Genomic DNA, 11529 nt, shown 5'->3' on the forward strand with positions numbered 1-11529 from the left:
TTTGAAGTCGTTTTCGAACATTTTCCGTTGAAAAGCATTTCGATACCTTTAAAAGCAGAAGTCGATAGCAGCTATCGATTTTTTTAAACTGTAGCATAACTAGCGTTATTAGCGTTATATACGTCTATCATTGCTTTTAGGCATTAGCGACAAAATTGTCCAAATCAAATGGTTTCAATACGACCGGATGAGGGATATTCTTGGGATTACCTGTCTTCTTTTTTTGATTTATGGCTTTTCGTAGTGATTTTTTTTTTAATGGCTTGCGTTTGTACTATGGAGGGTAGAGGTAAGGAGAGTCATCTTAAATGGGCGAAAATATGAAAAAGTGTCCAGTTGTTGCGCTAAATAACAGTTCAAAAATCCTCCACAATGGCGCTGGTGGATGCACAGGGTATGGTATGAATACAGCAATCGTAGATGAATTGAAGTATGCCGAGTTAAAAAAATTAGTCATTATCGACTAAAGTAGTTAATTATTGAGAATTTCAACAACTTACGTTGTACAAAATATTGGGGTAAATATAACCTTACTTCCTTGTATCTCCATACTTCCTTGTTTGTTTTTCAAGCCTACTCTAACAATATTTATATTTGGCGCTTCTTCTAAGAGTTACCCTGATTCAAATGTGGCGCCATCCTAATTTAATACATTTTGACGACACTTTTTCATATACACAGATGACTCTCCTTACCATTACCCTCCATAGTTTGTACCAATCGTTCGTAGTGATTACCTATCTGTTCTATGATGCCAAGTAACTGTCATTGTCAAAAGTGGATGTCTTATGTCAATGTCGACTGATTGATGTTTGTTTGTGGATTATATTTGTTGTGATTGTGAAGAAGAATTTCAGAATTTGTTTCCTTTTTTCCCAACAAACAATGAGTTTTTAAAAAAAGCAATGACAACAATATTTCTGGCTAGAAAACTGTTGTCGTTCAAAGCGAGTAAAGTTCAATTAAAAAAGATACGGTTACTGAAACACCGTAACGTACAAGAAATGGCTGAAACCAAAAAGTAAACATTACAACTTTCTGTTATCCGCAGCAAGCAGATTGCAGATTTGTTCTGACACATCATAACATAAAATCATACTTTTTCATACTTACGCATAAATATTCAAGCAGCTTTTACTACCTGTGACTTGCAGAGATCAATTTAAAGATGTAAATCCAATCGCGAATGATCTTTTTTAATGGCTATCTTTCACCTGGCTATTTCTTACTGGAAAAACCGTGATTCGCCGCCCGTGATTTATTAGCCTCATAATAAATTTAAAAGCTGGAAAATCTGTTTGACCCAATTCATGTCAAGACGTAGTAATTACTCATTGTTATGTCTCCTAAGGATGTTCTGGTGAACGAAATGTGCATAGTAGTTCCATTTTGAAAGTCTGCTTGGTATGGAGTATGAAGATTTAAGTAATTATATATGGGACACATACAGATTTTCCTGCTTTTTGAGGATTATAGCAAATTAAGTAAAAGAAGTAATACCTGGTTCCATCCATTATTCATAATATAATTAATAATATATTTTTAATAACTATACAATGATGATTTGAAATGCCTGTAACATGTTATATAACCTGACATGCTTATTCCTTTCAGCTCTTTACAAAAAATTAATAAAGGTAGATTGATTAATAATTGTAGACTCTGTCTAAGACTTGCGGAAACTAATATGTTTTTTAATAAAAGTACAATGAATTATGCCAAAGAAATCAAAAATATTCTGAATATTGAGGTTTGTGAATAAATAAATATAATCAGTATCTTTTAGTCACTAAGATAAAATCTAAAATTAGAAAGAAAAAGATCTGTGTATTATGTATATTGAGGTTTTCCTCAACTGCCCTGGTGCAGTGGTGCTCTGGTGGATGCGTTATAAGGGAAGTCTTGGGTTTGATACACAGCAGAGGTAAATCAGTAATTTATAATTTTAAGGTTTGAACCCTGGCTGTCAAGGTCATGCAACCGCAACATATCCAGACGTATGGAAAATTTCAAGAGTTACCCCAATCCCTAAAGAGAGATCTAGTAATAAAATTGATAATTTCAGGCCTTTTGCTGTTCTTTCTGTATTCGCTAAGCTGTTTAAAATCGCTGTGAACAACCAAATTAAACTGCAAACAGGCATTTACTTAACGGATTGGCAACATGGTTTCCGGGCTGATCGCTCCACTTTGGCTAATAACAGAAATTTAGATTACGCCATTAAAGAAATGGATTCTGGCCGTCAAATTGACATTGCTTATTTCAACTTCAAAAAAGCAAGCAACAGTGTTGAAATCAATATACTCTTACAGAAATTGTCTAATATCAGGTTTACTCCTAAGCTTTTGGAATTTTTTCGAAGTTATTTCTTTAACAGGCAGCAGTATGTTTAATTAAGTGTTCGGATCTGATTATTCTACAACGTCATCAGGGGTAAGTCAAGGGAGTACCTTGGGCCTACCCTATTTTTAATAATGATCAACAATCTACCAGAAGTGGTCAAGAAGGCAAAATTTTTAATGTTCGCAGACGATTTAAAATTATTTCTTGGCATAAGCGAAATTCATGACTGTTCTCAGCTTCAACAGGATATTGACAATGCGGTGAAGTGGGGGAAAATAAATTTCCTGGTATTTAATACAGCGAAATGTAAAATTATTACTTTATCTCGCAAACATAATCCAATTTCAATTCGACTATACTATATCCGAGGTAAAATTAGAAAGGATAACACAAATTCGTGACTTAGGTTTGACTATCGATTGTCAACTTACATTTGGCGACCACATCAATAGGATCTGTAAAGAAGCACATAAACTTTTAGGATTTGTTATACGCCAAGGAAAGAAATTTACGGATCCTAATGTTACACTAATCTTATATAACGCCTATGTACGTAGTAAGTTAGAATACAATTCGGCAGTCTGGAGCCCACTTAATGCAAATTACACACTTGCTATTGAAAAAGTCCAACGCAGATTTGCTAGGAATTTGTTTATAAAATGTATGGATACTATTTCTATATATACCCTTCATTATTTGTATCAGGTATGGTGGGTTTGGATACTTTGGAACAAAGGCTTCGAAAGGCCTGTCTCTTACTCCTTAACAATAAGGTTGACAATCCAGACACACTTAGAAAATGCTCGTTAGCTGTGCGAGTGCCTGTTAAAACGGTACGAACTTGCATGGGAAGATTACTACTATTTTCACTCGATTCTTTACGTACGCACTGTGCTAAAAATGCTCGCATTTCGCGCGCTCTCGTTTCTTAATAATATGATTGCTCAGCACCAACAAATTGACATATTTAATATAAGTTTAGCTAAGTTCCTAAATTATATTCAGACAAATTAACTAATATTTTTGTAATGTACATCTGTAACCGACTTAGTATACGTTTTGGCTAGCTGTAAGGATATAAATAAATAAATAAATGCAGCCAACCAACTTACCAATTTAGTTCTGGTACTATGTCCTAGAAAAAAATCATCATAGCTGTTTTGGTGCAATTTCACCAAAAATATAGTCAAATCGAAGTTACGTTGCCACTAGCACTGCTTAGCATGCCATGTATGGCTTTCAAGGGGGTTAAAGACTCTAGTATTACCCACTAATACATGGGTATCATTGTGTGCGTTAACTGTAAGAGACCCATGTCCAGGAGTAAGGCCTTAACTAGGCTGTTTTAATAAAAAATATTGTTTTCAGATTAGACAGAATGATGGAAAACCGCAGTACATTTGTGTGGAATGTGTACAGACACTTTGTAAAGCTGTTGAGTTGAAGCAAGTAGCTGAGGTGACCCAATGGAGGTTAGCACAAGAGGCTGAGATGGGTAAAGTTTGACAAAATGCATTTAAACTAAAATAAAGTATAATAGCAGTTAGTAAGCAGTCCACTTAGATTATGCAACCATATGTGTTAGATGCAATTGTGTTTACTTTTACAGAACCATGTTTAAACTTCAACTTTTTCAGTTTTTTTCCCTGCAACAGTTAGATGTGTACGATAGGTAATTTATCGTTATACAAGTTTAGGATAGATTAGCTATCCTAAATATCAGCCATTTGCAGATTCACATTTCGAATTATTTTCCAATCTGTCACTGTGACTTTCACAGGTTTACTTTGAAAACCCAACCTCGAAGAGGTTGAAATGGGGGTTTGAATACATTAAAATATGTAACAAGCTATCTTTTTAAAAGTAAAGTACAAATTAGGACGAAAGTTTTACTGATTCATAGACTTCAGAGTACACAAGTTGGTTGTATCAACCCTGTCGGGAAAGTATTCAGCTTACACAGACTCTAGTCTCTTAATCTGTTTCAATGACTCCTTACAGTGTCTGAAAGTGCAAGTAATGACTATGTTGATGACTGTAACAATCATGATGATGAAGAAATAGTCATTGAAAATTTAGATGCACCTAAGTGTGAAGAATGTCGAAAGACTCGCGACGTCAATGTGAGTATGTAACGCGACATTTTTTTCACCTCTTGTCTTTTCGGGCTACATTGGGATTTTTCCATTCAAAAAAAAATTACACAATATTCGAGGACGTCCGGATGTATGTCTACATGGTTCTGGCACTCTCACGACCGCAAAAATTAACGTATCGAAATTTTTTTTAAAAGCTTCATAATCGCAGCACGCTATTGAAAATATCTGTTTTAATTACAATTAATAAAAATAATGAACGCAAAAAGTTGAAAGTATTTTTTTTAATTCCATTTACATCATTGACTAATAGTAAATGATAATTATAACAAAAAAATATAATAAAAAAAAGAACAGATGACTTAGAGCGCCCACATGCGGTGAAAAGTTTAAGTTATTTTTTTTTTAGTGAAAAATGATATTATGAGGCGTGCACTTTTGGATTTTCCATGTTTTTAATTTTTTTTATCAATATGTACTAAAGTTAAATACTCATCATTATTATTGTTAATATTGATGAGACTACTGCCTAACTCTTTATCAATATGTATAGTTATCCTTTGCAGAACGATTGTAAACTTTGCAAGGAAAATGTTAAGAAGCCAAGGTGTGGTCGGGGACCCTATATTTGTGAGAGTTGTGGCCTGAAGCTTAAAACTATGTGGAGGCTGAAAACGCATATGTAAGCAATATTTTCACATTCTGATATTAAGAGCATGACCATATTATGTAAGCATTATTTTTACATTTTGATATTAAGAGCATGACCATATGTAAGCAATATTTTTACATTTTGATATTAAGAGCATGACCCTATGTAAGCAATATTTTTACATTTTGATATTAAGAGCATGACCATATGTAAGCAATATTTTTACATTCTGATAATAAGAGCATGACCAAAGTGGAATAATCTTAACTGTAGATTTTAAATTTCATAAATATATTCTGAATAATCTAAGATCCTACTAAGAAGGTACTTAACGTAGAAGCAGTTGTAGCCTAGTGGTTGTGGACTTCAGCTTCACTTTCGCGGGGGCGAGTACGAAAACCAGCACGCAGCTGTAACTTTTTTTTCCACTACAGGTTACATCTTGACTGCAATCTCACCTGGTGGTAAGTGATTATGCAGTCGAAGATGTTAGCGGGCTAACCTGTTAGGGAGTATGGTAGTCATACCCCTAATCGGTTTCTACGCGACATCGCACCGAAACACTAAATTGCTTAGCGGCACGTCATTGTCGGTAGGGTGGTAACTCCACGCTAAAGCCGCCCACCAGATGAGACCAGAGAAAATTCAGAAATTATAAATTCAAAAATTGGCACTTCCGGGAATCGAACCCGGGACCTCCTACTTAAATTCTAAGCGCTCACCGTTGCGGTCGTTCAACCGTCACCAGGGAGGTCGTTAAAAACCAACTTTTCTAAGCAATTATAATATCTCTTGCTTTAACATTGAAGGAAAACAGTGAGGAAACTGGCATGCCTGAGAGTTCTCTGTAATGTTCTCCCTCTTTGCCCCGTAGTTGGCCGTTAATGGGTTGATATGGTGGTGATGATAACGATAACATTGTATCTGAAAAACTAATTTTCAGGCTAGTCCATACCAACGAATTCAATTATTCCTGCGGATACTGCCCTTACCGCTCACGAAGTCGCTCCTCACTGCAAATACATGAACGCACGCACACAGGCGACCGGCCGTACCAGTGTGTGCAGTGCCACGCCACGTTCTCGAGCGCTTCCAACCTCGCGTCACACAGACGATCGCACCTACCACCAGTGTTTAGTTGCGATGTTTGCCAAAGAGGATTCAAATTTAAACAGGTAAATTGTACCAGGATTGTACTCGACACCTGCCCACTGTCTATAGGTACATAAACTCACGCACACAGGCGACGGGCGTATCAGTATGTGCATTGCCCGTCTTTTTTTTTTTTTTTATTATTAATGATAGGCCAGCGTTTGACGACAATCATGCCCGTTAGAAAGCAACGATGAGGTCTAGGTTGGAGCACGCTTGCCTAGAAAAAGCCTATTCACTCTAGCCTTGAAGGTACTTAAATTATACGTGGCAGGAAACACAGTTACCGGGAGGGCGTTCCACATCTTAGCGGCACGTATCAGAAACGTGGATAAAAAACGTTTCGTGCGTGTTGATGGGATATCAACCACATAAGGATGCCACCGCTCTCGGTGTCTCGCTGTTCTGTGGTAAAACGGGGAAGGGGGAACAAGATTGTGAAGTTCCTGAGCACACTCACCGAAGTAAAAAACCGATAAACAGGCAACATTGCGTCGGTGCTGGAGACTATGTTTTAAGCGCTCTCATCCATGCATCACACATGCTTGCACCGACAACCATGGTTTATCTGCGATATTTGCCAAATTTAAACAAAGTATAGTACCAGGATTGTATAAACCATTACACAATCCCTGCTCACTTATTTTTTGTCGTAACACCCTTGCCAGAGTGGTTGTGGTCATCACGGTGGGACATTGTTAGTGGCAGTTGTTACTCGCCTCACGATCATTCGCCACTTCTCCCTATTTGCAGATAGTCTGGTACAATCATGCAAGGATCCTTCGCATGGGTGACCTACCGCGCGCTCTAGTGCCTTCTATGGAGTTGTTGTCTCTCCAGAAGACGTGTCCGAAGAATTTGAATATAATATTAAATGATAATATAATTTTTACTCATTAACATTTTAATTTTAACTATACACAGGCATCACTAAACGCCCTACGAGTTCAGTATTATAATGGTTTCAGAATGCTGTTGCACTTACCCCATTATTGTAGTGCATCAGAAATGTTTGCGAGGGCTCATACTGATGACTTTTTTGCCACCAGAAGAAAATGAATAGCATCCTTGATGAAAAGAACGTGGGTAAGCAGTAACGGCATTCTGAAAGCACTAATAAGTCGATACGACTCTCCAATTTACAAGTTGTATATTCAACTCCACGTAGGGCTGCCTGGACACAGAAATTTTAATTTGTAACTTTTTTTTTTTATATTGTATCTTAATATTCAATGTAAGTTTTTTTGATTTAGTTTAGTTTTTAATTATTCTATTTATGTTATAGTGTAGTGTGTAGTGATGGGTCATAGATACCAAATAAATAAATAAAATAAAATAAATATTCTCTGACCACACCTCACGTAGAAATAAATTCCACCCTCATCATCTGGATGCCTGGTATTCTTCTACTGTTTGAAATACCAGATAATTTCTACCGCGCACTTGCAAACTGTGGAACAATCTCCCATCTGATGTGTTTCCTCAAAAATTCAATCTGGGGTTATTCAAGGGGCGGATAAACAAATTCCTTAAAAGCCGGCAACGCATCGGTGGCTTCTCTGGTGCTGCAGATGTTTATGGGCGGCGGTGATCACTTACCATCAGGTGACCCACTTGCTAGTTTGCCTGCTATTAAAATAAAATAAAAAAATAATATGCAACTGTGCACTAATGTTGAAAGACGTTGCTTGATGTCTGATGTCAATGGAAATATTGGTGTGAAATTTGTTCCACGACACTCCAAGCATATGTCTCCAACACCACATACTCTGCAAGCACACAGGCAATGGCTGTATCAGAGTGCCGCATCATATAGCAAATAAAATTATATATAGTTATTGGAAAGTACAGAACATTAGAATCACCTTAACTTTTCGTCTAGTATTAATGCAGTATTTCTGACAAACAGTATTAACACTGAGATTTTTACTCATTGCAGTCACTACTCAACCATATAGCAACACAACATCGGAGTGCTAAGCCATTTTGCTGCTGTCAATGTGAAAGTTCATTTGCTACTAGGTAAGAAAAAACAAACTTGTGTAGTGTAGTTAAAATTATGTTATTTACCTCTAACAAGGTCTACTCTTAGTTTGAATTAAATCCATATTAACATCTATTGTCAACCTGTCAATCGAGTGTTTAATCATTAAACATGCAACCGCTAAACATAATATTAATAATGTACCTATATCAAATTGAAAAGCTAAAAAAAAAATGTAATACTACATAGCATTACCTTTACAATTAATTTGAATTTAACAGTAATCGCTTGGTATAGTTTAACTTATAGTTTTAACAAAAGCATTCAGTCAGATGTAATGATTTATTTGTAATTGTATGACTCTTGATATTTATTTATTACTGCAATCTAGGGATGTGTAATGCTATTACTTTACAGGAAAGCCATATGAACATACACAAAAAACTTTAATAAATAAATATACTACAACAATACACACATCGCCATCTAGCTCCTAAGTAGTCATAGCTTGTGTTATGGGTACTAAGATGACTGATGAATACTCATCAGTCAGTCAATACTTATAATGTACATGTAAACACCCAGACACTGAAAAACATTCATGTTCATCACACAAACATGTTCTAGTCGTAGGAATCGAACCCACAGCCTTGGACTTAGATCGCAGGATTGCTGCCCACTGTGCCCATTTGCCATTAATGTTACTAAATAATAATAGAACAGCAAGTTTTCTAATTCAAATAAGCAACTGATGCAATAAAAATTTAGTGTTTACAAATATTATCACCCAAAGTATATATCCTCGGTTTTGAACCCTTAAAAATTGTTATCTCCTTTTCTGAGTATGTCTATCTGTTCACTCTTATTTCAGCAATAATGAAAGATATTCATTCCGTTTTGAAAGGCTGATTCCTTATAATTGTGCAATTTATTGTTACAGAAAGATGCTCTTTTGCCATGAGCGCAAGATTCATGGCAGACCTAGAATGAGGCAAGGTGCTACTCCTAGCTACATCAAATTACAAGAAAACTTTGGTGAAGTTTCACAAGAAGAATCATAGTTTAACACAAATTATATATTTTACCTTATACTTACTGTTTTATTTAAATAATTGTTTGTATTTATTGATGGAACGCCTGACATTGCCAGATGGGTGATCCATCATATGTAAGGACCATTCCGTCATTCCTATTCACCTATGTGTTTGAGACACAGCATTTACTGGTGTCCGGCATATTCCATAAAGACAAATATGGTATAACTGAGCATTTAAAGTGTCTCTTATAGGAAATGTTACTACAAAAACAAAAACTGGATTTTTAAATTTTTATTTACTTACAAACTGTCACATCACTTTTTAGCGGCTGCTCCGACCTTTGATTTCTTGGTACCTCGTACCTTCTTCATTCTGTTCTTGCGCTCCTTACGCTGCTTGCGTGTGGGCCTCTTCTTTTCATATAAGCCGTGGCGCGCTAGTCTGTGTTTGGGTTCAAACTTCTTGGCCAGATCCAAAGTGTCGTAAATTAAACCGAATCCAGTGGATTTGCCACCACCAAAGTTCGTTTTAAATCCGAACACAAAAACAACGTCGGGTGTCACCTTGTACATTTTCGCGAGCTTCTCGCGAATCTCTGTTTTGCTAACAGTAGGTTTGCCCGGGTGTAGGACATCGCAAACCATCTGCTTGCGCGCCAATAACCTGAAATGTTCACAAACTTTATCACATAACCTGTCATAGCGGTGCCATGTATAGTTTCCACATCACAACACGTTTCTCGTCTGAATTTAATTTTATGCACTTTTACCTGTTGGTCATGAATTTGCGAGTGCGAATAGTCGCTGTGCCTTCAGTCATTTTGTATTATTTTAGAGATTTCGGCGTGAAATACGCACGTGTCTCAAACAACTCCACAAGGAAAAAGAAGGTGTCAATGTTGCCATATGTAATAGTTAGCTTTCTACCATTACGACATTCTACCATACCATGATTTTACCTACCATATTGTACTGTTAAATTGAAATCAATGTAATGAGTAACGACAGGTAATGATGGATACGATTTATTATATAAGATTATTTTCATAGATAAAGCTTTTTGACTCTGGATAAGTTACATCCTACATTAAAATTATCATAAAGTAATAAAAATATAATAAACATTTTCGTATTACCCCGATTAATCATTGAATATTTATTGTCAGGTCGATATAAATTGTCGTTTGTCGTAGGTCAGTGAATCTTTATTTTTTATTTATTGTCATAAATAACTACCATTTTACAAACAGGCAACAATTAATTTTAGAAAAACTAGTATCTAGGGCGAGAAAGACTGCTACTGTATATACGTTCCGTTTTAGGCAGCGCCTTACGATCTCTGTACTTATGCGTAAAAAATTAGATTAAAATTTTATTAGATTAGATTGTAAATTTATTAGATTTGTAATAATTTACAATAATTAAGTTGCAAACTGTAGTCAACGTGAAAATTACACTATCAAAATAACTACATTTTAATTTTAAAGAATCGAAACAAGGCGAACAATAATCTAAAGTGCTTGGATCCTCTTTCCGCACGTCAATAAAATAAGTTTAAATAAAATGCAACTCTTCCAATTGGTATACAGTAAAAACTAGTAAATATAAATGTATATTGCCTACGTCGTTAAGCATTTTCACAAAGGTTCCTTGGGGAAATCATTAAAAATATAATCATAATATTTCAGCATAATGAGGCCACCTAGCCAATTTATGTAAATGCCACAGCAAAAAGTATCATCAATCTTCTACGATTTGATCATATTTTATTTCTATCTAAAATGTAGAAAGCTACAAAGAAACAGATGAGAATTGAAATTTTAATATGTTTACTAAAACATGAAATATTAAATATTGCTATTACTTTATATCAGGCGTTAAGTTTATCACATATTGTCGTTCGTCACAGGTATATAAGGATCCCAATAACCATCGGTCCCCGAGCTATATCGCATCGCCTGTTGTCATTTCCGCTTCGCTAATCTTTAAGCTAGTTCTCCGAACCCAAATCTACAAAAATATCTCCTAATTTCTGATTTAATCGCGTAGAATTGCTCTTCTATTTAACTCAGGCGCAAACTTGTCTGCATTCTCCGTTTTCTTATTACCTTACTATTCAGAAGCCAACATCCAGTTATATCAATCCTATTTTATTGTATCTAATTTTTTTTTAAATATAGTCCCTATTTAGAGCTTTTAATAAAGTTAAGTTAGCCCTAATGGCTGCTAACCTCAGATAGCAGATGGTACTAGAAGAAGAGAAGAA

General features: G+C 35.6%; 2 protein-coding genes across 4 annotated transcripts; one reads left to right on the forward strand and one right to left on the reverse strand.

Moving 5' to 3' along the window:
* The first annotated feature begins 816 nt into the window (after positions 1–816).
* Positions 817–9318, forward strand: LOC120629261 (zinc finger protein 544-like). 3 transcript variants are annotated; one of them, XM_039898142.1, is made up of 8 exons: positions 817–1021; positions 1615–1750; positions 3712–3838; positions 4345–4466; positions 5006–5121; positions 6035–6266; positions 8183–8265; positions 9168–9318. In XM_039898142.1, the coding sequence occupies exons 1-8, from the start codon at positions 906–908 to the stop codon at positions 9286–9288; spliced, it is 1053 nt and encodes a 350-aa protein (XP_039754076.1). In that variant the 5' UTR covers positions 817–905; the 3' UTR covers positions 9289–9318. The 3 variants fall into 3 exon arrangements, with proteins under 3 accessions (XP_039754076.1, XP_039754077.1, XP_039754078.1); XM_039898144.1 differs by lacking the exons at positions 817–1021; positions 1615–1750 and adding exons at positions 1973–1997; positions 2066–3176; XM_039898143.1 differs by lacking the exons at positions 817–1021; positions 1615–1750 and adding an exon at positions 1845–3176.
* Positions 9319–9540: 222 nt separating this feature from the next.
* Positions 9541–10170, reverse strand: LOC120629270 (40S ribosomal protein S24). The gene is made up of 2 exons (XM_039898160.1): positions 10034–10170; positions 9541–9927 (listed from the first exon to the last, which is right to left on the reverse strand). Exons 1-2 carry the CDS (start codon positions 10081–10083, stop codon positions 9579–9581), a joined length of 399 nt encoding a protein of 132 aa, XP_039754094.1. The 5' UTR covers positions 10084–10170; the 3' UTR covers positions 9541–9578.
* Positions 10171–11529: the final 1359 nt, after the last annotated feature.

Source organism: Pararge aegeria, chromosome 14 (genome assembly GCF_905163445.1).
Source record: "Pararge aegeria chromosome 14, ilParAegt1.1, whole genome shotgun sequence".
In the NCBI taxonomy this organism is placed as follows: Eukaryota; Metazoa; Arthropoda; class Insecta; order Lepidoptera; family Nymphalidae; genus Pararge; species Pararge aegeria.